We start from the raw sequence: 25936 nt of genomic DNA, 5'->3' as shown, positions 1-25936 counted from the left end.
AGTGAGAATTCACCTTTCCACGTCAAATCGATTCTGAATTCTATTTATTATTTAATGTCGCTCCCTCTTTCATTTATCCCAACTTAATTGTACATTTTATGATATTGTGAAAAATACTGCTTCAGGCAGGATATCGGGCGAGACATCGTAGCAATTCAGCCACTGACAACATTCCTTGCAACCGAAATGCTCATATGTTGTTTGTTTTGGACCGAAGTATAGAAAACGCTTTTGCCGTAAGCGTACCAAAGAAATAAACTATGTATATCTCAAAAATTTTGAAAGTGTATGCCAAATTGAGAGAAAGATAAGGTCCCTACAAAAACCGTACTACTGTAAGAAGTGTCATTTTTCGCTCCCGAACGGCATCTCTGAACGTTATCTGGGGAGAGGAGAGTGTCGTGAGCGTGAAACGTCAGGTAACTCAGTGGTTTTAGAGCAGTCGCTCGGCAAACGAAAGACCCGGGTTCGAATTCCGGCCTAGCAAATCGCGCTTTTGATATTTTTCTCTCTCTGGAACAAAAAGAAACGCAGGCCACTTAGTACGTCCTCCTTCTTCTATGGTTTTTTCGCAACATTATAAAGTGCATGAATGGTGATAAATAAAATGGAAAGTTAATTTAATAATAAAATTATTAAATAAAATTAATTTAATAATGAAATTCAAGATCAGTTTGACGTGGAAAGTGGATCATCCGTACATTGAAAGTCGGAAAAAATATTCGGCACGGACGTCTAACACTGTTAAACATTATTGTCCCATTCAGTCCTATTCGCTTACATCCGACACACAGCTCTTACAAATCTTATCTTTCTCTTAATTTCGTGAACGTAAACTTAAGCTAAGAAACCAATCGGGATATTGTTTTCTGGCTAAAAAATTGAAGTAACCGTATAAGTAGCATTCAGACTGAATAACTAGAATTTTAAATAGATGAGTTCTATAGTTATTTTTGCATAGGATGACACTGAGAGAAAAAAAAATGGTTAATCTAACTAAAATTATTTATGGCTCCACTCGTATTTTTTGATTGTTCCGACACGAAAATGGTAATAATATACATGCGAGATTATTATCACTAACATTATAGTAGAATTTAATAAAAAAAATTATTAACCATAATTTATAGTAATTATTTCTCTATGAGATTATATAGTTACAAATATTGAACATTTTTTCTCAGTGTAGATCTATCGACATTGTTGCTGGGAAATTTTCACCTATCCTTTAGATGTTTTTCTGGGATTAGATCGACGTAAAAAGGGAATTCACTCTGGCCTGCTGGATGTCAATAATACTGGTTAATTGAGGAACTTGTGAGCAATATGACAAGTTTGAAGCAGGATTACTTTTTGGCTCACCTCCAAAATGTTGTTGGCTATGGCAAGTTTTTTGCCACGGTCTTAATTGTGTGGGTGTTTTTCTAGATAACTCCTGCCAAGATGATAATGGAATATATGCTGACCTTATCCAACTCCCACTTTTTATTTGCATAGTGAATTCCTCATACTTGAGTAATTTTCGGATTCTGTCAGCTTGATGTTGTGTATTACAGCAACCGCAATATCAATAATTGTGGCTATTTTTGCTATTTTATCTGCAAGGATAATGTCGGACGGTTTGACGAGTTATTCTATCGATAAGCACGGGTCTGCCCCAGTAAAAAACGATGTCTGCGTTCTCCAGCACTGGCGAATACTTGTAATATGTGGTGTTATATCAGGACAACGCCATCATATTTGAATCCTAATTATTGATGGATTAGTTCAGCCCTAATTGGTTAAAAAACATTATTATTTTGCCTACGGTTGCGGTAATTCAAGTGCACACACGGGGAGAATATTATAGTTTCGTTTCATATAAATTATTTTCATTTCTATTATGTTTTTAGCAGTCCAGAAAAACAGACTATCAATAAGGTCTATCTTGCTAAGGGATAATAAATTTCGCCAGAAACATGCAAGTGTTTTAATGACACATTTCAATGTAAAATATATAAATAGCATGAAACGAAAGGATAGTGAATTATTCCAGAATGTCGATCTACTCCTCAAAGTAATGTTTAGTGCCTTTAGCAATTTTTACTATAACATTCTCTCCGTGTGTGCGAAAGCCCGTATACGTGGTCCAGCGCTCCACCGAAATGAATCCGCGAATGATCTCGCGAACGCGCGGCGTGACGAAAGATTTAATTGACCGATTCAAAGCCGGGAGAGGATCCCGAGGTTCGCGACGACGATGCACGACAACGACCCCGTCAGACTCCGTCGGGTCAGAACGAGAGAGGAGGCCGGTCGCCCGCCGACTGAAAATATTACAAAACGCGGGCGTACATTAGCGAGAGCTGGCGCGATCAGAGGATCGACCACTCGTTCTCCGGTTTACAGCGAGTAGATTTCGCGCGCGCCAACGGCATTTGCATATTTACTACACCCCGGCGGAACTACGGCGGTGATTTTCCTTTCAAATGATATGCCGATCGGTTCAACGGTTCAACTGGATTCTTTTTCTCTTTTTTTTCGCGGACGCACGAGCATCGCCACTCTATCGGCGTCAAGAATGTTTAATGCATGCTGCAGAACGACGCCGCATTCGTGCGACAAAGCCGCGCGGGACTAATCGAAAAGTATTATTATCGTCTGTCGCGATCGTGCCGTTTTCCGAAAATGCGACGTCGCCACCTGCGGAACGACCAGCACGAGGAAAAATTCACGTATGCCAGTGATGCGAGCGACAAGAGTCCGCCGTGTAAAATGAATGACCGCGCGAGTGACGCGAATTCGAAATCGCAACATTTCGCTCCAGATATTCGCCCAGAGGCGCAAGATCGATCGATCGATCGGTCTCCTCCGCGAAACCTTGTAACGCGACACGTTCACACGTGTAAGAATAAATTTGAAACAATTACCCACGCGCGCGCGAGAATTACGACGCGTAGCGAGTAGTCGATGTCTCGCCGGTCGTGCTGAGGAGACTTTTGCTTGAAAAGTCTCGAAAAATCTCGCGAACACGTAGCTTACAACTGAGCGTGTGATTTTCTCGTAGGAACGGCGTCGTCCGACGCGACCTTCGAAAACCACTCTGCTCTCCTTTTCCTGCCTCTGGACGGAAAAGAAATTCGCGTGCGTTCGCAACTGAATCACCGGTACACATTCTGGCCGAGAAATCGATGGCGGTAGCACGTCGATCGACCGAGGTGTCACTTCGAGGAAACTTGGGAACGTTTTGTCCGTCCACTATCTCGGATATTCCTGGACGTTCCACTGTTCATCTCGTCCTTTGTCGCCCCTACACGACAGTGAACGTCGAACAGGAAGTAACCTTCGAAGTTAACGTGATCGAGCGTGTCAACGTTGGTAATGAGCACTTACGACTTCTCAGCGTAGCCGTATGTCAAGAGAATATATCATGAGAGGAGAGACAGAGAAGACGCCTCTTTTTTTCTTACATTTGGCAATAAATCCAAGCAGGAGGCTTGTTTACCGATCTGAAATACGTAGAATACATTCGCCAAGCGAACATGTTGCTGAAAATATATCGTTTAACACGCACGCGGTGGCACAGGTATGTTACAGTCGGACGGCAACGTGTCGAGGAAAATAATTATTCTTCTTATCGATATCTTTTTTTGCTAACTCGCATGCATACTTTCTTCGGAAAGTCGACAATTATCATTGCACAATGGACGCCGAGGAAGATATGTAGCTCCTGCAGAAAGTGTATATATATATATATATATATATATATATATATATATATATATATATATATATATATATAAATATAAATACATATATAATGATATTTACGTTTCCCACACACATTTTCTACGCTTTGCATATCTCATCTCTCACACGCTCAACTTGATAGTCGCGAGGCACAGGCGCCATTTGACTTGGAAATATCCTTCTACGAACTATAAATAGCCCGATTTCCATCTCTTATGCGCGCCGACATACTTCAAATTCATGGCCCTCGATATTCGTCCGAAATCGCAACGCCGGCGGATCTGTCCGGATTTCTTCCAGAAGTGCATGCGTCGCGTGCATTCAAGGATGGGTAACGGTGGCGAGAGGAAACGGAGCCACGAGACCGACACGGGGATTGGGAATCACGAGGATCATCCTTATCCAGACTCGTGACGATCTCGTACGCCGGGGATCGCGAGGGGATCGTCCGCCGGCTAATCTCCTCGTAGGGACACTGACAAAAGACCGTGACGAGCGCTTTATCCCGCGTGAGATCGACGCGAAATCGGATCTGCCGTCGGCTCAGGACACTGCAGTGATCAGATGTTAATCTGAAGCGTTTTCAGACCGATACATTCAAACCAGGGACGATAATCCGTTATGTGACGAAATTCGCGAGAGGGTGCTCCCAGGAGGAGCTTCGGCTGCCCATTTGTGACGTAAGCTCGCTGGAGGAAAGTCAGCTACGCGAAGTGTTAGCGAAGAACCCCCCCCCTTTAACTACGGACATCGCCATTCCCCCGGGTCGGAATTTTTTATAGCCCTGCATTGGAGCCCTGAACTTTCTAACATCGTTATGTTCCGAAGGATCAGCATATGCGCGATGCACATGGAAACTGAAATCCTACCGAACGTCTCTAAGTGGCAGAAAACGCACGAGATGCCACTCGATGTAGGTTCTCGAGAGGATATCTCGGCAAAGTTGGTAGGTTAAGTGGAATCAAAAGAGATTGATACAGACTTTGTAGTATCAAAATAGACGTTGAATGAAATATCGAGGTCGAAAAAATAGGATGAAAATTTCGATTTACAAAGTATGATAGCATACCACACACGCGTATGCACACACATACACACGCATACGGACGACAACGCATGAGTGCGCGCACGGCCAGATTGTCATACAGTATAATTTGAAGCGACACGGCCGGTCCTCTCTTTTAAAATCCAAGACGCGACTCCCCCGAGCGATACTCCGCTTTTCAGCGCGAGCGTTTAAGCAAAGTACGACGTTTGGCCGGACCATGATGATGAAATCCGAGAAGTCACTCTCCATCTCTCCGACCCGGTAAAATTGAAGACAGTTCGCCACGACTAAGTGGCGATTTTGCCGGAGCTCTCCGCGAGAGAACACGTTTCACTGCCAGCCACGACCGAAATATGCGCGCAAAATTTACCGTCGACACGTGTCGTCTCGCGCGCGCATCGCGCGATTTTGCGTATGCAGCTCGCGCGGAAATTTCATTTACAATGTCGGGGTTACGGCGGCTCTACACGTTCTGTTCAATTCGTACACACAATGTGTCTATGATGATAGACGAATACACATTGCACGTGGAAAGAAAATAGGCAAAGGAAGAAGCGAGGGAACGCGATAATCGCGTGCAATCGACTCGTAGCGAGAGACGGCTGATCGTGCAGCTGACGATAATTTTCCGCATTTGCAGGATCAATTTTTCATTGAATGTGAAATTTAGGAACGTGCAATTTCCTTTTAGCTTCCTTTCTTGCGCGCACGACACTCCGCCGGCCTCGCATCGCATTATCATAATATTTCTTTACGTCGAATTCGCGAAGCGTGCGCGTTTTTAAAGGTTTAGCGTTATCCCTATGAATATGCTGCAATACGTAAGGAAGGGCAACATCGTGGTGACATCGTACAGCATGTTACAAAACACGATGCCTCGTGTGTAACATATACGAAGTATTTATCAATTCACGCTTAACGTAACCAATACGGTGACTTCACAACGTGACGTTACGTTTTTCTACTTTGCCGAACTATCAACCGGAATTTATTTTTTATGAAAACCCCTGTATATTGACATCTTGTGCGACGTTTCGAAATTGCGTGACGCTAGTCCGACGTTCAATAAAACTCAAAGCGAAAATCGATGTCCCGTTTCCGCAACTCTAACCGGTGACGTCCATCGATAATGCGGTCCAGAAAACTTTTTGCAAGAGTTACAACTACGGCAGATTTCTTATTGCTCTTCGCGTGTAAATTTGGGAAACTTCACCCGTTCGTCTACACCGAGAGAACAAATACCTAAGAGATAGTAGACCTCGGCGAGTGCTAACAATCAAATTTTACTCGTACTAATATAACATTTTTCAATGAAATAAGACAATATACATTTTTTTGAAATCTTAAGGAAAGTGCTTAATTTTTCATAAAAACAATTGTTTACTCGATTTAAGGCTCCTGGCTCCTCCGCATTGTCTATCTCTTTTCAATGACATCATAAGCGAGAAAATGCATGCTAAAAAATTCTTGCGAAATAAAAATATACATCCATAAAATAACACTTGCAATTGATTAAACAAATTTATGAGATATTCCGTGAACTCCCCTTTTGCTCTAACAATCAATAATTTGTCGTAAATTAATAACGTGACATACAATTCATCTTCTTATTTTTTTTGCCTATTTCTATTCAGGTTAATTTATAGTAAATTATGGAATGTTAGAACAAAAGGGAAGTAGACGGAATATCTTACAAGTTTGTTTAATCGATTGCAAGTGTTACTTTATGGATATACAGGGTGTCTCACACTCTCCTCCGGGCATTTTGTGGGGACGTAGAACAGGTTGAGGTAAATATAAAAGTCCTATACCGTTTTGCGATATTCGCAAAATAATTATTGAGATATTAATTGTAGAAAATTTGTGAATGATCATGCAGGATATGGTAAATGAGTTATAATAACGATGACTGCCGTCGTGTACTTATACTTTAGATCAAATTGAACAAAAAAGTCCTCTACCATTTTACAAATAATCACATAGATTTTTAATTACTAATTAAAGAAGATGAGTGCATTATAACGTAAAATCGTGCAATAATTTTCTTTAATTAATAATTAAAAATCTATGTGATTATTTGGAAAATGGTAGAGGACTTTTTTGTTCAATTTAACCTAAAGTATAAATACACGACGGCAGTCGTCGCTACTATAACTCATTTACCATATCCTGCATGATCATTCACAAATTTTTTACAACATCTCGATAATTATTGCGAATATCGCAAAACGATATAGGACTTTTATGTTCACCTCAACCTGTTCTACGTCCCCACAAAATGCCCGGAGGAAAGTGTGAGACATCCTGTATATTTTTATTCCAACGTATTTCACCAAAATTTTTAGCATGCACTTTCTTGCTTCTGACGTTATTAAAAAGAGATAGACAATGCCAGGAGCCAGTAGCCCTGTTCTGTAACTCGTTATTGAAGTTAACGACAATTTCGTTATCGTTGCGCAGCTTTTATATACCGTAGAAAAGCTGCGCAACTGTCGTTAACTCCAATAACGAGTTACAGAATCCCAGCACAGGCAAAAAAGCACTTAAGCAAAAAAGAATTTAGATTCAAGCAAGTACGTTATTAGTACCCATCAAAAATAAATTATCACTATGTTTTGAACATTTTTCCTCTCAATGTAGATGTGTTCAATCCTCACGTATCAATGTTCTCTCTCCCTCAACTAAACTATGTGAAAATTTTCTTACTACTATTCTACTTTCATATCTCAGAGAATGTATATTGCGCTCAATAAAAACAGTTGAATGAAAATGAAATGCAAATTTCCCGATATTTCCAAGTAATAGATGGGAGTTTTTAGATAAACCGTTAAGCTTAGCACGTTTCAATGCTGCGTGCACGCGACCGAAAGCGGTATAGCGAGTATATTACAGCCTACCAGGATTTGCCTCATCGGAATTATCGGTAAAGTACGCGAGAGAAATCGAAGCGAACGCCGTGACAACCGACGTTCCCGAACTCAAGCCAAATGTTCCTAGACGAGACGACGGCGGCGAGCGGTAGACGACGCGCGATCAAAGTTTGTTCGCGTCGCGTATAAATCTTCCGGATGAGCAATAAAATCCTCTGTATAAAGCCCTTCGTGAAAAGATTCGGCACGAAGAAGCGTTTTTAGAACTCACACGGCGGGAATCGGTGGTCACGCTCGGCGCGCTGGGAGATAAAGTTTCGCTGGACCGTCATTTGTCAAGATGTTGCTCGGCCCACGATACAAAAATGGAAAGTCAGTAAGATGGATTCTCGTAAAACAGGCATAATCTACACGGTGTAAAAAAGTTTGGTTGGATTAATCGAACGTCTGGTGAAATATGAACGAATCAGAATTCCGGTTGAGAAGTTATCAAAATTCTGTTCCGTTTACTAGACATTCGGCCAGTCGAATTTTTTCCCGCGTATTCCACGAGTTTGCCACACTGAGAGAAAAAAATGGTTGATCCAACTAAAATATTGGCCTCAACCAAATTTTTGGTTGTGTTCCAACACGAGGATGATAGTACAGTAACAATAAGATTATAATCACTAACATTACAGCAAAATTCAATTAAAAATTAGTTTTTTTTAATAGTAAGTAACAGTAAGTTATAGTAGACGTCTTATAGTTGTTTCTCTACATGACTATAGTTACAAGTACTATTTTTTTTCTCAGTGCACTTTGCCTATGAGAGTATCGGGAGCTGCGTTTCCGTATTTCGCAGCTACCCCTAATTATTTATCATCGCTCCCATCATTATCGTCATTATCTCTAATGCCGCGGACTGTTGGCGCCCGGAGGTCGCGGTGGTGCATCTTCAGAAACGCGCGGATAGCATGATCTCACCGAGCAGATAATGCCGTATCCACTTTTTCTTCGGCGGGGGCGGCATCCAATCGCTGCTGCGTCGCGGCGACGGTGGCGGCGGCGGTGGCGGTGGCGGTTCTTGGTCGTTGACGATGTTGATTATACCGACGACCCGTGTCGGCGTCGGCGGCGGTGGTCGCGACGGCGGTGGGCTATTCGCGTCCGTCAGGTCGCTCACGTTGTTGTTCGCCTCGCCGACAACGCCGACGTCGATGCCCGCGCTCAGGCTGATGCGCGACTGCGGCGTACCGTCCGGCAGCAGGAGGACACCCATCTTCGCCGAAAAGCCGGCGATCAGAGTGCGCAACTGAGAGATCTCCGAGACTTCGGCTTCCTATCACTGGGGAAAAATCGACCGACCGCGCGCTATATCCAGCACCTCGTCGTCGCTGTGTACCGCGAACATCGATGTCGCGAACTAGACGTGGCGCAGACGTTGTCGCCGTTGTTATCCTTGCTATCGTCGTCGTCGCCGTCGTCGTCGTCGCTGTCGTCCTCGTCGTCGTCCTCGTCCCCGGATGGTGGCTCTCGCGATGACCGACAGCACCGACGACGTCGCCGTCGCGCACGGCTCGCACCGAGCGTGAATGTGGACGAAGGCGCCGCGCGGGGAAACAGCGGCGGCGGCGGGAATGCGAAACGCGCGGCAAAGAGAGAGGAGGTCCGACAGCGTGGTACCGCGACGGCGATGGAGAAGGGAGCGCACGGCGAGGGCCGACTGCGAGGCCGCCGCGCTAGGAAAAATCCGGACTTTCGAAACGCGTTCGCGGCGGGGTGGCGAGCCCGCTCGAGCGATCGTCGCGAGGGTTGCGCCGTTGCTCGTCCACCTCATTCCTCGGGGCTGATCTTCGAAAGGACATCCTGCGACGCTGACGCTCGTCGTCCGACGAGGGAACGAGTCGTCGTTTTAACTGTACATTTTACCAGCTACGTGTATTCTATAACGCCCAGTCGCGCGCTAATACCTCCCCGAATGCCAGTTCCACACGAACGACAATTTTGAATTGGCCGGAGAGACCGCGTAGCGAGGAAGAGCTCCCTTTGACAGCGAAGAACCGGCACTACTCCACCGTTCGTACACTCGCGCCACTCGTGACTCTACCGTAGACGCAATTGACAATGTAAACCGTGTATACCATCGTGATTATTCGTCATCATCGTGCAGCACGCACGTGTGCGCGAGCGAGCGAGCGCGCGCGCTCGCCGATCGATCATCAGCTGTTTTCCCGACTTCTCTGGCGAATTCGTAGCGACCGCGATCGATCGTTCGATCGATCGATCCTGACGATTGATCGAACAACGCGCGGGCCGATTCGACGGTAACGTGCTGCGTGAGTCGCGGGTGCCGACTGAAGTCTAAACTTAAATGCCGGCCGCCTCCAACCTGAGGATGACGTCCCCGTGCCTCCCATCGCTCCCTTCTCGCCGGGCAGCAACGGCAGCGGCGGCGGCGGCAACGGCGGCGGCGGCGGCGGCGGCGGTGACGACGGTGGCGGTGGTGATCTCCCGTCTCTCTCGCCGCCGTGACATCTCCGTTCTCGCCGAGAACTGCCTCCAGTCATTCTCGGCACGGTCACTCCGTCCTTATCGCGCGAAGGAGGAGGACTTCCTGCCGCGGTGCGACGGCGCGACACGTTGGCACTCACTCGGTTTCAGGCGCGTGAAGCCGCGCACGCTCCATCGGTGCGCAGCTATGCACGATATCCAGATTTACTTCAAGACATTAGCGTGCTTCCGAAGCGGTAGGTCTTAAGTTTGCGCGCTTAGGTTCGATGTCGTTTTATAGCAAATGAAATCGAGAACAAAATAGCGTCTCTGTGGTAATATTTACTAGTCGAGGTCGATTCCCCATTGGCGCAGCAATGCACTTTTTCCTTATACATAACTTTCCATTTCTTGAAATTGCATTACGCGAAGCGTGAACTGATAAATCTTTAATACACGCTAAACTCATATTTCCGCAAGGCGGAGTACGATGAACCGAGCTTTTCTATATCTTTTTGTACCTTTAGTAACTTTCGAATTGCGATAATGTACATATGTGTGTGTATGTGTGTGTGTGTATGTGTGTGTATGTGTGTGTACACGGTGCTTATCACTTCATATTTGCAAGAAGCCAATAAGTACGATCTAAATCAATGATAGTGTACACTCACCATCTATTATCAACATATTCTCCTCGCAGAATAGATCATCCGGATCTGAGCGTTCCTTTTTGATTTTGACACCTAAGAAAAACACAGAAACGGGACATTTAATTAATCGATTCTCGATTAAAACAAATTCTTCCAGTTCCATAATATTTATAATATTAATTCTACAAGACTGATAAGCGTTTAAGTTTTTAATGTGTACAAGGAGAATGTTGAGAAGAAGCTATTTATATTGTATTATTTTCTGTTTTTAAGAAAAGCCCAGAAACAATTCGCTATGATCAGTTGAGATTTCGTGTCAGGGATTCTATTTTTAACATTCTCCTTTGTACCACTCTTAACTGCATCCTGAACTACTGTCCTTAGGAAGTTATACTTTACTTTCCGATGATAAGAACATCGACATACATACACATACAACACACATACATACACAAGTGTGTAAATACATGGTCGTACATTCAGTCAGACATCTCATCTGCCTGTCTATTTTTGGGAAAGCATTTCGCGCAGAGAAGACGATTGTTGAATCCACAGGTCGATAAGGTATGAAAAATTGAAAGAAGCGCGTCTCCACGTGCTAAAACGGTGAGGGGTAGAGAGGTCGGAGGAGAATCCCCTAGATCAGTTCGGCCGGCGTGGCGGCAAAGTGGGAGATGCAGGCGAAACAGTAGGGGGCCGCAACGGGAGCGAGGTGCACGGTGGTGGGGGGAAAATCCAAACTCGTCGAGCTGACTGTCTCACTCCTACCCGTTCTGTCCGCCATCCCTTCACGCCGCCGAGGAGTTGGCAACGCCGCGGATTGATCAAGAGCCACGCGGCCGGTTGCACGTGGTGGGGATTTAGCCGGGGACAGGACGCATGCGCACTGCAGCAGCCGACTTGTCCGCGTGCTCGCTGACCGTCACTGACTGCACGCGCGCGCTCAACCCTTTCGAGAAAGCTTGTCTCCGTTTGTGTGAAATTCACACGGAGTCTTGTCTCTGATTTATCGTCTGGTAACAATCAAAATTTGTCGTTACGATGTTGAAATTATTTAAAATAAGGATTCAGATTATCGTTCCTTTTTCTCCTTTTGGAGAGAAATTAGATTTTGTCGGGTCTGAATAATCAGAGTTGTTTAAAAACCTTCGACTTCTCCGGGGCAAAACGGCCGACAAGAGTCTTTGGAGAATGTGTGGAGAATGTAACGATCGCATAACCATATCTTGGTAATTGCGCGAGCACTTTGCGACTGCTCGACGTATCTGACACGACGACGACGACGACGGTTAAGAGGCTGAGAGGCTGGCAAAGCCGAGAATCCGTGAAGAGATTCAATTGCGCGTTATTCCCGCTGGGGAAATAAGTGGGACGAGCGCGCAGTCGAACGACGTTACGCGCGCGAGTCGCATAATTTCTCCCTCATGGAGGCAAGACTTCGCGCGGCGTAAAATACGGGGGATGACAGTCGCGTTACGACGTCATAAAGTGGAATTGCATCCTTCAGCCGCGTGCACAATAGACGGTCTTAAACGGTCATTTAACACACGTTGCCTCCAGTATATTCTATATCAGGTATAATCCAGCACCGTGTCGTACCGGCGTGGCGCAGCACGCGCACCACGTTAACAGACCGGATGCGTGGAGATAGGGAGCGAATTACGACGTTTAAATCATCCGCATTACGATCGAGGTCGTACGCGAGAATGGCACCAGCAAACTTGCGCATCTCGCGGGACGCTACTGACCGACCTATCCCGAGATAGCCGCGATATGTACAAGACGTAATTCATAATATAAATAAAACCTTATGTTGAAATACGATCACTCCCTCTCCCTCCCTTGTACCTTAAGCGGTGTTTACAATGAGAACTTAAGCCATTAGATTTAAGCTTTAAGTTTAAAGAAATTGAAATCATAATCGATTATTTCCCTCATATTTGATTGTAATTGGTCAATTTCTCACAATTTAAGGCTTAAACCTTAAATTATGGCTTAAGTTCTCATTGTAAACACCACTTTGTGTCGTGGTAAGCTAAAGGAAACGAGTTGCCGAAAGGTGCGACTGAATGTCAAAGAATTTGGATTTTCACAGGTCATAATTTCACGCCAAAACGTGGAATTTCACCCATCGATCGTACTGACGAGAACCGCATTTTCGTCGGTATCGGGCGAGTGTGCGTAAACACGGCACCAGAGTCGAACACCTGTTCACGTCGACGCGACGAACCCACGATAAGACATCGATCTGCTGTGTATCGTGAGCGTTTTTTGTCACCCTCTATACGGTGCAGCAGCGCATTGCAATTGGTGGCCTTCGAGTCACCCACAATCTCGTTCGCGTATTAATCACGCACGACGCGATCTGGCTGTAAGGAGAATCGCGATACGTCAGCTGCGTCGCGCCGATGGCAATAAGAAAGATCTCGCGCATAATGATAAGTTAGATAAGGGCGAAGTGGCGGATAAGCAAGAAACAAACATGTGCGACGATAATAACAGGACATATCATTGAATAAACGCTCACGCACGCAGCTTCAACCACATGTAACGCGCTTCCTTCATCGTACCAGTGACCTCCTTATATCTTTGTACCAAGATATCGTATATTAACGATACGTATATTAACGCCTGGTTATTTTATCCGCATCAAGTATCAAATAATAACAGTCTCGTTAGTGGCAATACTCGCGAAAATATTAAAAAAATATTAACATTGATACATGTTGCTATACCGAGAGGTGTCTGTGAGGAGAGACAATGAAAAAGAGAGAGAGAGAGAGAGAGAGAGAGACAGAAAGCGTGTACTAGTCGCGCGCGCGCGAGTAGATGGCGCGCACGTGAATGAAGCGCGAGTGCCGCAGCCGTAGTTTCCAGAGTCAGTGACCGGGTCGCCCTCCTCCCTACTCTTCTCTCACGACGCGCGCGGTACCCGGGTTTTACTACACCGTCGTCGTCGTCGCCGCAGCAGCAGCAGCAACGACAGCACCACGGTCACCACCGTCGTTCTCCTCTCTCTGTCTCTCTTTCTGCCTCCCCACTATTTCCTCCCTGTCCCCGCTTCGTTTCGCGCCGCTACACCTTACCCTCCCTTCCTCCGTGACGATTCGACCTCGTCGGTCGAGTACCTACGCCACTTCTCCGTCCTCTCTTTGCTCTTTCTCTCTCTCTCTCTCTCTCTGTCCCCCGACCGCACCGAGTCGCCGTGACTTCCGCCATCCTCCGATACCCCTCGCAGCTCCCTCAGTCTCTCTTTCTCTCGCTCAGTCTCTCTACATGCAAGTGGCTCGAACACGCGCCGTTGATTCCGCCGCGAAGCGCACGAATCAAACGAATCTTTGCCGCGCTCTTTGCCGATTCCCCCGTCCCCCCCTTCAGCAGAGCCCGAAACTAAGGTCTGTTCCCACCCCTTCGGTCTCGTTTCCTTCGCGTCTCCTCGCGACCCCCGTAAACATCCATCGCTGCTCGCGATGTACTTTCGCGCGCGGCGCGCTACGTCGCGAGAAAGGGAAAATTCCAGCATCCTCGATGTTGTTCCCGCGGCTCGCGTTGCTGAGCACGTTCCACTCGCCGGCGATCAGCACGATCGGCTGCGCCTCTGTCTCGCCCGGCGATGTAATATAATCGCGCTGTGCAACACAGGACTTCAGATCGGAACGATGAAAAACGCACTGCTCGATAACGGAGTTTTCGCGTATTTCCTCGAGCGAACGTGAGAAGAGGATCTCGAGACCAGTCTTGAGAATCGCGAGGTCGTTCTCAACGATCTCCACAAGGCAGAGAGAGGGGAGGGAGAGAGAGGGAGAAAGAGAACGGCGAGGGACGACTTAGTCGCGTGCATCGCCGTGTTTCGTGTCCGTCCGGGTACCCTTTCTCGCGTGCGCCGAGGACCCGTCTCGCAGGATCGGCGACTGGTCAAGTCGTTGACCCGGGAAAACGCGGCAATCGAAGCGACACAACGCCGATGATCCGGTTAGTCCTGCGATTACGATCGTCCGGGGGCAACGCGGCCAACCGATTGACCGATAGATTGCACGCGGAAAAGAATAATACCGCTGACATGCAACAACGCAGAACTTCTCCTGACGTGCGCTCTTCTTTATTTTAGTACACACGAGTGTGATCTTCCTGCTCGCGGTCAAATGTGCGTGTGCGAGCACAAAACGTTCCGTTTCACGTTTCGCGCAAACGAACGGCGGCGAAATCTCAACTCTCGAGAGCTAATTGCTGTAGCGCCGTGAGCAACAAACGTGTCTGCTTAACCGTAATCTCCCTAGCCAGAGATTAACGGCCAGCCCCGTTACTTTCTCGAGGTGTTCGCCGATATTGAGAGACACTGCCGCGAGGTAAATCATACCTAATTTGGAGACGGCGAGCGCGTAGGTCATCGCGCGGGCGATTCGCATGTGCGTGCCCAGTGCCTCTCAATCGAGGCACGCACGCGGCAATCGACGGATAAAATGTTTACCGTCTCGATTCTGGATTTCATAGAATTTCAAGCTTATCTTCCGGGAATGATTAAGATAATCATCCCGTGGAACAATCTCTCACGTTTCCCCGTTTTCAATCGCTTTCACACGTTAAAGTTCGCCGCGTGCGCGGTGACTTAATCGACATTTTTACGTTTCACGTGGAGAAGGCATCGCGTTATTATCAGCCGATTACTCACTGCACCGGCGCGGCTGTTGCCAGTGAAACACAGAGAAAGGACGTACAAATAACTGTCGCGCTTTGATAAAACGCTTGCAACACCTCTGCGTCCTTATCCGTGTCTTCGACAAAACAAGCGGAGCGTATAATCGTATATCTCGCGTATAATCGCGCTCAACTTCGAATGTTTACAAGTGACAAAATCACTCTCTTAGGCCTGTTCTACAATACACGTTGTATGTCGCTGTCGGAGTGTGTCGGCAGCCGATGGTCCGATAAGGAGAACTCGTCTCGAGAAACAAATCCTCTGATTGGCCTATCGGCTGCACTCCGACATACGACAGCGACATAAGACGTATTATAGACCTTAAGGCCAAATCACACTAACGATTGGCGATTGACAATTAAAGATTAGATTTTAACGAATCAACAAGCTTCAGCCTTGGCTTGCTTTGTTCCAATTGGTCAAGTTCCAATCTTCAATCGTCAATCATCTATCGCCAATCATTAGTGTGATTTGGCCTTTAGAGATTCCGCGCGAATCAAGATCGCATTCAGGAAATATTTTCGCGTCAAGTATCGATATTTTTTCTCGATACCGACGATGGGAAGTATTGACACTTGGTACGAATACGGTGACCCTGTACTCTTGTCACAACAAAGTACAATGAGATGCGACGCGACGCCACTGCACACCTCTTCCTCCCTTCGCCTCCCTCTCCCTCTCTCTCTTTCTTTCTCTCTCTCTCTCTCTCTCTGCACTCTTCATTTCCACTCTCCTCTCTCCATACGTACAACAACGCAACGCGCTGAAAGGTCGTCGGGAAACGGCGCGTGGTACTCACCACGTGGTCTGGTAGTGGAGGCGTAAGTATGATTAGAGTGGGGCGGCGCAGACACGAACGAATGCTGTTCGGATGAGGAAGAGGAGGAGGTGCTCGCAAGGCGCTCCCGCTTCTTCTCCTCCTGTTCTACGTAGTAGGCCGCTTGCAGCAATGTTTCCAGACTCATCCCGCTCGAGATATGTTGTTCTGTTGCAGAGCAGGTGGAGGGGACAGACCGATGATGCTGCTGTTGCTGGTGTTGTCGCTGCTGCGCCGACTCTTTGTGCTCGCGGACGGCCGAAAGATCGTACTGGCTCCGCGGCATCGGCTAGCCGGCCTTGCAACGATCGTCGGTGGTTTTGGACGGCAGCGGTGGATCAGCAGCACCAGGTCGAGTAGCACACGCTGTAGCTCCACCTCTTCTCCCTCTTGGTCGTTTCTACACGCAAAGATGGTTTGCGACAACCTGCATGCAAAAGTATCAGTTCCTTAACAAACGAGTCATGTTTGTCATTAAACACGTGCAAAAGTAACGCTTCCGACAGTAACGCTCAAGTTAAAGCACCCCGATATACTCTAGTAAACATTAGCTCCGGCGCGATCGTTATTCCGTGCGAGACAATGGGTAGCGTGACATGTTTATCGGCCACCACGTGACAGGTTTATCGGCGAATTCGGGGAAAGTATATATCGGGGCACGGTTTCTTATCGAGAATCTTCGAGTGCAGCTCTTACCGCATTGTTTGGGAGGGCACGTTGCACGGGACTGCGATTATTGGGCTTATCTCTAGAAGGTGTCGTGGACGTCGCGGACACGGCCGGTGTGTGTCTACGACGTACATCACGTGACGTACACGTGACGTAACGCAGTCGCGCGGGAAGCGCCTCATTTCCACCCTGGCCACCCACTCACGCTGCTCTCGCAACATCGCGCAGGTACGCGACGCGCAAGCGCGGCGGAGGCTTTTTCTGCATCGCAGCGCGATAGCACGCATCCCGGAGCTCGCGTTACTGGAGTCAAGAATCGACGAGCAGGCGGCTCAAAAAAGGCGAGAACGCTCCGGGATAATTGCGAGAAATGCGCGCGCCAGGTCGAGTCGCGAGTTTCTGCGCGAATGTTTCAAATCTCGACCGATTGATACCGCAGTGAAACCGGCAAATTGCACTGATACACCTTTCATGGTAAAGAGCAATTACCTTCTTTCTGTCAATCTTAGCATGGTTTTGATATCAGCGAAGACGCCTTATTTCGAGATTCGATATAGCAACTGATTGAAAATTCGCGATATCGCCAAGTGTATTGCTTGCTTTCGTAAATCTTGTTGATCCTTCATCGCTCACATCTTATTAAAGAAAAAGAAAAAAAAGGGGGGAGAACAACGACAGTGGCGACGGCAGTCTCAGACTTGTTACGTGGCGTTTGCGTGCGCAAAAGCGGTCGCGAGAGCATACGCGATTGCAGCGTATCGGTGTAAGAAATCGCGTAAGTCACGCCGAAGAGGAACGAGAAAGTGAGAAAGAGAGAATTTGTTTTGTCCTGCGAAATATTCCCGTAGGGACAATTGACGAATATCGCCGAGATGTAAAGCCGTGGTAAAAAAAAAAGTAGAGTGAAACTTAGCAGAGTACAGAATAAAAATAAATGCCACGCTCGAAACAATCAGGGAATCATACTTCTTCAGATATATCTGTAGCTCTTGACTGTATCTGTAACACTATTTCCACTGTTCATTCTTAATTTTGAATAGTGTAAACATACTTATTGTGTACATCTCAGCTACGTACTCTTCCGCAAATCATAGAATCACTTAAACAGTGTGACACCCAAATCATTTCGGCCGGCAAGACGATTACCAAAGGTGCATCGAGTCTCAACGAAAATACATCGGCGGTTCGAGTTATCGCGAGCGAAAGCTATCAGAGACCACGAGACTAAAGGTGAAGCAACGAAACAAAACGAGGTATCGAGGTCCGGTAATGTGTTCGTTTGGAAAGTAGATATATACCTCGGCCAGCGGAATCGCGAAAGCGTACGGCGTCGACGACATGCGATCGCGCTCGCATTCTCCGTGGGAGACGCGCGGGGTCGGCACGAGAAAATAGAGGAGAGGGAGAGGACGCGCGGCGTAGCGCAGAGCGGAGCAGAACAGCGCGGAGTGGAGCGGCAGCGTTAACGTCAGCGTCGTCGTCGTCGTCGTCGTCGTCGTCGTCGTCGTCGTCGTCGTCGTCGTCGTCGTCGTTGGCGGCGGCGGTGGCGGTGGCAGCGGTGGCGGCGGCGGCGACGAGGGAGAGGTACACGCACGCGGTGCCTGGGCGGCGCGCGTCCTCGCGAAGAGTCAAGGAAGCGTGCCGCCGCGAGCAGCGCGCGAGCTCCTTAAACTGACAAAGCGACACGCACGTTAGGACGCACGTCGACGACGCACGCATACACCGGCCAATCGCGACACTTGGCGGCCTGTGACGTCACCACTGGACGTCGCGCTATTGGTCCGCTCTATTATGGCACGGAAAACACGCCACGCAACCACCTCTATACACATGTTAATTAAATAGGCGATAGTAACGGAGGAGAGAGAGATAATGGTCCGCCGCGACTCGCCCGCGCTCTCTTTCTCACTCTCTGCCTCTCACTGATTGTGTCTCTCTTTCTCTCTCTGTCTCCTCTCTCTTGTGTTTCCCTCTCCCCTCGTCCCTGTTGCTCTCTCTGTCGAACGGGCGTGGTAACGCGAGAAAGAGAGAAAGACGTAGACGGAGATGGAGAAAGGAAGAGGAGAGGCAGGGTGAACATCGCGGAGCTCTCTGTGCCTTTGTCGAAACTTACGGATTGCATCTTGTGTACCGATTCACATGATTCGAACTCACACTGTATGTGTCGAGCACTTTGCTTCCCCGGTGAATAGACCACGTTTCCTTCCGCCGTTTCGTCCACGCTTGTGCCGCCGGATACTGATTATATCAATCACTCACACTACACACTGTCCTCGTGCAATGCACGTACTCACGCGTATTTGTCAATGCTGTGTCGGCCGCGCGCGCGGCAAAAAGGGATCGTGCGCGGCGGAGTCCACCGGATCTGATCCGGTCGAGCGAGCGGCCGACAACGCGGTAAATCAAGAGCCGAGCGAGAATATTCGCGACCACGACCGCGACCCACCGCGCGACGGACCGACCGTTTCGGAACGCGCGACGAAACGCGGGTTATAACCTGATCGATCTGGCGCGTGGCAGTGGCATTTTACAAGTGCTGAAAACCACTGCGCATCAAACTGCCATGCCTGCACGGCCACGATTCACGTGTCCGGGCACCGCGTCGCGAACCAATCGCTGTGCGGTTTGTGACGTCACTCGGCTGTATCGACCAATGAACGCGGCCCATGTGACGCACAATCCCGCTGGGCGTGAGTGAAGTATCGAAGCTGCTGCTGCTGCTGCTGCCGTCGGTCGGTTGGTCGATTGGTGGTTTGGTTGGTTAGTTGGTCGAGTCGGTCGGTCGGTCGGTCGGGTGATCGGTTGTTCGGTTGCTCGATTACTTGTGACCAGTTCTCCGATTGGCTGATCAATCGGTGAACGTCGTCGCCGTCTTCTTCCTCCTCCTCTTCTTCGTCGTCCTTGTCGTCGTCGCGTGTATGTCGCAGCAGTCACCCGTTGAGCCCACGCACTTTGCCTCGGCGTTTTCTCCGTCACGGAGGCAACACGTCGCGCGCGCGACAAACGATCTGACGTGCGAGCCTTTGTGCACTTCACATCGCGCGATACAAAAGGACGCGGAGGCACACGTACGCGGCGAGAGGGATCGACGCGCGGAGCACACCCGACACCCGGCTCGCCCGGGCAAACACTCGCGCTCCGATCGCGCTGGCGGCGCCGTCACCCTCCACCAGCTTTTGTCACGTTCCTTCTCTGTCACATGGATCGCCGCACGAGCCGAGCGCGCGCGCACGCTGTTGCCGCTTTTACTCGCTCCTTCCTGCCTGTCGGATGGACAGAGCTCTATGCTCCATTGTTTACCTTCGCGAACGCGCATGCTCGCGCGGCAGCGTGAGGCCACCGTGGCCGCCAAAAATACGTTTCCACGCGAAACGTTTTATTTTTAATTTCTCTTTTGCAAAAATTAAGACTATCCACCGATCGTCACGGTTGCACAGATTCGATTATCGATCGTTGCACTCGTCCGAGGAAACACGCACATTTCGATACAAATTATCTCTAGAATAAATTCTTGCAAAACCGTTATTCTCGTAACAATTCGTAATTTGTATATTTATTCATATACAAAACTATTGTCTTATCAACTTATTACATAATACAAGCACACTGTTCAAAAACGCGATTATATATTTAGTAATACATTTCTTGAACACTATTGAATGTGTCGAGAGCGACTACAAACTTACATATTATGCCATATCTATACATAAAACTAAAAGGCCAATATACAATAGTATAACACGAGGAACCGCCATTTCTTTGGAAGCAGTGATAATTTTATATGTTTGTGTCACCTGCAAATTGTCATGTCACTGTGAAAACATGTCTTTTACACCAGATATTGTCATATACTCAAGTCTTGTAAGAGTATAGATCTTTGTAATCTTGCTAGTACCAAGTCTTGCTTGATTCATATTCTAATTTGAATTTATCTGTAACGTATATGATTTAAAACAGTTTTATTTGTACAAAATATGACTAGATTTTGAAGTATTATATTGTCTAATGTAAAAGTGAATATTTACATATATAGTAATAATAATGCCTGCAATATGTCACGTTTTGCAAGAATTTAACATGTTAACATGTTACAAAGTACTATAATAGAGATTCACGAAAAAAGTATAACTTTTATAAATATTATTAGTACCATTTTGTTATGCAATTGAAATACATATATTGAAAGAAGAAAATTATATTCTATGGAAGATCATTCTCTCTTTCTCCTTAATTTTAGCTAAATGGTCATTAATCATCAGGGGAAAAATTCCAATAACTATATAAATAAACTAATTCAATACCAATGAGAAAACATGATTTTAAACAAATAGTGCGTGATTTTTTTAATATATTTAAAAATATTATCTAGAAATATTACATTTTAACCTTACACATCCAAATATTTTGTAATATTTGTGAAGAGATACATTCCTTGCAATTTTAGTTTGTACTGATATACCGATTATTTGTACAAAAACCAACATTGCATTTTATATGAGTGTAAATTTTAGTAATGCTGATCAGACCTGAAAAATTATTGCCTAACCATCGCAATCAAAAAAAGATGACCATTTCGAATATTTTTCTAAAATATTTCATTATTATTTCAGACCATTAAACCATGGAGATTCTTATTAGCGATAAAATTTAACTAGTACGATTTAGCAAAGTAATAGTTATCTACTTAAGTTACTAACGTATAGGTGCTTCAATTCTGTCTTTGGTGTATTCTCGAATAGTGCCGCGCGGTTCTGACCTTCGCCCTTCTTTACCCAATGTCCATAGACCCGGAACGCGCAGCCATCGATTACCTACAAGGAAATATAAATGTCCCCAAATAGTATGCATGTAATCCATACACATCATCCATATAGTATATGCAGTTAAACTTTTACCTTTCGTAAAACTTTTATTCTATAGGGGTCAGTGCAGACTATCTGCGTCGAAAGTGGTTCTGGTGTGCTATGAAGTCGTTTGATACGGATAACAGCTCGTACGCAAATAATTGCCAACTGGAATCTTTTCCGTGCATTAAACGACTTAGCCTTCAATTCCTGCGCAAATTAAGAATACATAATAAAATTTTCAGCAAGTTATAAAAACCCATATAGTTATCGCAATTTACTAATATAAGTCATCTACATTGCTGAAAATTAGTATTCATGTAAATATATTAAAAGGTTATTGTTATTATTAAACTCATTAAATCTAGTAAAAATCGAAATATTTTATTACAATACGATGAGATTTTGTGGGGTATCGATGACAGAAAGTTAGGTGTGTGACAGAGAATAAAATTATTAATATTTACATGCAAGTATTTTATAAAAATAAAATTTGTTAGTTAAGTGCTGTGTAAGAACATGTATGCACACGCAAAATATAAATATTATTTAAAAAAGGAATAGGTATGAGTCAGATATATAAAAATATATTTATACTAGAATTAAAAGCTATCACTACAAATTATTGTAATGAATATTTATATGTATTTACAACATAACCCTACTACAATCAGTTTCCCAAAGCAATATGAATGTTAACTGTTAAAATGATAAATATAGTCGGCGTATCTTATACTTGTCGCCGAACAAAATAAAAAGAAAAGTAATTTACCAAAGCTAACTGAGATATCCTACTCAGACGTCGCGAGTTAGACGATAGAGAACGTTTTAGAGGAGCGATGTCTTGATCCCATAGCTGTAAGGCCAATAACTTACTTTATTTACTTTACTTATTTTATAATCGCATTATAAACTATCGGACGACATTTGCATTATTTTTTAAATATATTTTGAACAACCTAGGGAAAAAATAATTAAAATAAAAAATATACAAATTTTTTTTCCAAAATTTCCCACATTTTTATACCAATTTTACCATATTTTTATACCAATATAATAATAAAAAGATATAAGTATTTTATGTGAAATTTCCTTCACCTATTTTCGGTGCATGTTATAATTTTTAGACATAAAAGTAAGTGCAACATTATTGACATTAATTTATATCTTATAAATCTTGATACTGAAATACATTGACAGATGATAAATGATTACCAGTACAATATATCTCAAATTGAGGGTAATCTATAAGATGTAAATTATGTCAATAATTATTTAGAAGTGCTCATATCAAGATGGCTGCAGGCATATTTTGAAATGGAAATATAATGAGCAAAAACAAAGCAAGAGAATTAATAGAAAGATTTTAATTCCATATTGAAATGTATAAAGTATGTATTAGTTATTTAAAGAAAGGATCTTACATATTAAATTTACTCTCATCTTAAAGTGAGAATTATAAGTATCGACAAACCTATTAATATATCTGTAGTGTTAAGGTACTTACAACAGTATGGAAGAAAGAATGTTCTAATGCATCCTTTATAGAAATCCTTTTTTTAGGATCAACAACTAATAATTTCCTTATTAAATCTTTTGGAGCCTCTGGAGCAAACAAAACATATGAAATGAATATTTCACAATTTCCTATTATTTCTTCAAAATTTATCTCTATCCTTTATCAATATTATGTAATTTTTACCTGTTATATCAGCCCATTCAGGAGATGTAAATGAATATTTTCCTTCCATTATATTTCTAAGCATAACCATTTGCTTTCTGTGCCAAAATGGAGGACTGCCTACTAATAGTGTAAACATAATCACACCACAAGCCCATCTATTATGTCATAAACATAAAAATCTATTATATAATAGAATATACAAAAAATCTTGATATATTTGTTATAATTTATATTGAGATCTATGCAAAATTACACACACACACACACACACACATATATAATCATGTAATAATAATTATATATATATATATATATATATATATAAAAGTATATATAATATAATATATATATATATATATATATATATATATATATATATATATATAAATACACATATACATATAGTAAAAACAAAACTTACATGTCAACTTCGAATCCATAACCTTCTGCAGTCTCAAACATGTTACATTTTAATACTTCTGGTGCCAAGTAGCCAGGTGTACCGCAGAGATCTGTAAAAAAATTGTGCAAGTTAATAAAGTTTCCTATTATTTTGTACAAATATTTATTCACATATAAAAGTAGAACATACCGTACAATTTCTCCCCAGGCTTCAACACTTTGGCAAAACCAAAGTCTGTTATTTTTACATTCAAGTTATCATCAAGCAATATGTTTTCAGGTTTTAAATCTCTATGCACTATCCCTTGGTTGTGCACATGTTGGAGTCCCTCAAACACTTGCCTCATGATATAACGTGTCTTTTTTTCAGAAAGTGTCACAACGGATGTGAGATAATCAAATAATTCTCCATTCTTGCACAGTTCAAAAATTAAAAATATAAATGTACTAGATTCAAAGACATCGTGCAATTCAACTGCAAATAGGAGAAATGATTACCTTACTTATAAGAATCTAAATATTACATTAGCTTTGTAATATTTATCAATATATACACTTTCACTTAATCTTTCAAAGTGAAAAACCTACTAATGTATGGATGTCCTGCTGCCCTACGAAGTATCTGTACTTCTTGCAGTGTGGCATCCTTCATCCCATCCTGAGTCTCATTACTAATATCAATAATTTTAGCTGCATACTCTATACCTGTCTCTTTCTCTATGCACCTTCTCACAGTGGAAGATATTCCTCTGAAATATATGTTGAAGATTTAAGCTTAACCTCTACGAAAGTCGATGCAGCCTTCGTTAAAGAATAACGTGATGCTTGTGTAGCGCGATCTATACAAATAACCTCTCGAAATTTACTCTAATTATGTAATATCACCGTCAACGCTACGACAAAGATCCATCGCAATTTCGTGCACTCATCGCCAAGATTGCTGGCGCCACGCATAACAAAGAAATAATACGCCTTCGAACGTATTGAGCACGGTTTAATAGTGAGCAGTAGCTAGCACAACGTAGAGCATATCGACGCACCTTCCCAGGATCTCCTTGGGCTCGTATTTGGCGTAAAATCCCTTCGCCGCGTCCTTGTCCGGCAACACATCGTCCACTTCTTCTTTCGCCATGCTTCGCGCCGCAGTTTGTCTGACACGGCTTGGCGAATCATAAAATATACACACTGGAGCGTACACGCTTTTCTTCTCGCGTGGGATTCAGTGACCGCACCGAAAACAACGTGCACCTAATGAGAGTGAAAAGTCGTCCGATGAGTCACACTAGTCGAATCTTTGTTGTCCGACCGCACTTTCATGTTCGTGCACTTCGTCGCGCGTTCGATCATCTGTGCACGTCTCGCAGTCGCGACGTCGACCAACATTGACTATCAATAGCACCTCGCGGTAGATATAAAAGAGGTAAGGAAGAGAGAGGAAACACACACATGTAACCGCTTTGCAGCAGTGCCGGAAACAATACTATCGGATTGGCGCTAATCCAGTGGATGTGCAGGTGCAATCGTACGGAAGGGCAGACGACGCATGCCCAGTGTAGACGCTAGCAGACGCATACCGTGACCTATGTTACTTTGTTCTCAATTCATATTTAATTGTTCATATACGTCAGCATCGATAGCCGCCAAACTGTCGGACGCAACTCACTCAGATACGACGCTTTCGCATCAAGTGTGACAATGCAAAACTGAGTGATCACCGAGATCTGTTTACTTGCTCGTGCGAATGCAACAGGTGTTGTAACGAAAGTATATCGGTAATTTTGAAATTCCAGAGATCGCGCGTAAAAGTGCCCTCATTCTTTTTCCACTCGTTTGTACATCCCCTCGAGAGGAAATCTCGATAAATGCGAACAAGAAGCTCGAGCTTCGCGCTCATATTACAAGCGATTACGTCACGCAGTATGTACATTGCATCGTGTCCAACTGTATGCGCGTAAATGCACCTTGCGAATGCATCGCGCTCGCGAGGAACGCGAAAGGGAAAAATAAGCGAGCGAGTGGTAGTAGTCTATTATCGAGGCCAAGATCGCTTTGTCC

General features: G+C 44.8%; 2 protein-coding genes across 13 annotated transcripts in view; both read right to left on the bottom strand.

Moving 5' to 3' along the window:
* LOC116840802 (homeobox protein prospero-like) overlaps positions 1-20161 on the bottom strand; it is a 34733-nt gene extending 14572 nt beyond the window's left edge. Inside the window, exons 1-3 of one of the 10 annotated variants that reach the window (XM_032808007.1) lie at positions 19106-20161; positions 16265-16709; positions 10791-10862 (exon numbers count right to left, since the gene is read on the bottom strand). In XM_032808007.1, coding sequence (XP_032663898.1) covers positions 10791-10862; positions 16265-16568 — 376 coding nt within the window. In that variant the 5' untranslated portion in view covers positions 16569-16709; positions 19106-20161. The other 9 variants (XM_032808005.1, XM_032808001.1, XM_032808010.1 and 6 more) reach the window with 9 other exon arrangements.
* A 315-nt stretch (positions 20162-20476) lies between these two features.
* Positions 20477-25704, bottom strand: LOC116840805 (phosphorylase b kinase gamma catalytic chain, skeletal muscle/heart isoform). Of its 3 annotated transcripts, XM_032808013.1 has the most exons (10): positions 24922-25496; positions 24470-24630; positions 24072-24356; positions 23901-23991; positions 23498-23634; positions 23303-23400; positions 22568-22651; positions 21847-22005; positions 21649-21762; positions 20477-20883 (listed from the first exon to the last, which is right to left on the bottom strand). In XM_032808013.1, exons 1-10 carry the CDS (start codon positions 25011-25013, stop codon positions 20869-20871), a joined length of 1236 nt encoding a protein of 411 aa, XP_032663904.1. In that variant the 5' UTR covers positions 25014-25496; the 3' UTR covers positions 20477-20868. The 3 variants fall into 3 exon arrangements, with proteins under 3 accessions (XP_032663904.1, XP_032663903.1, XP_032663905.1); XM_032808012.1 differs by having other exon boundaries at positions 20477-21762; positions 24922-25491; XM_032808014.1 differs by lacking the exon at positions 22568-22651 and having other exon boundaries at positions 20477-21762; positions 24922-25704.
* Positions 25705-25936: the final 232 nt, after the last annotated feature.

This window comes from Odontomachus brunneus, unplaced genomic scaffold (genome assembly GCF_010583005.1).
Source record: "Odontomachus brunneus isolate Ranch 3 - 2012 unplaced genomic scaffold, Obru_v1 Obru_scaffold_012, whole genome shotgun sequence".
NCBI classification, from domain to species: domain Eukaryota; kingdom Metazoa; phylum Arthropoda; class Insecta; order Hymenoptera; family Formicidae; genus Odontomachus; species Odontomachus brunneus.
Note: the sequence above shows the minus strand (reverse complement) of the source record. Positions and strands in the feature narration are given on the sequence as shown.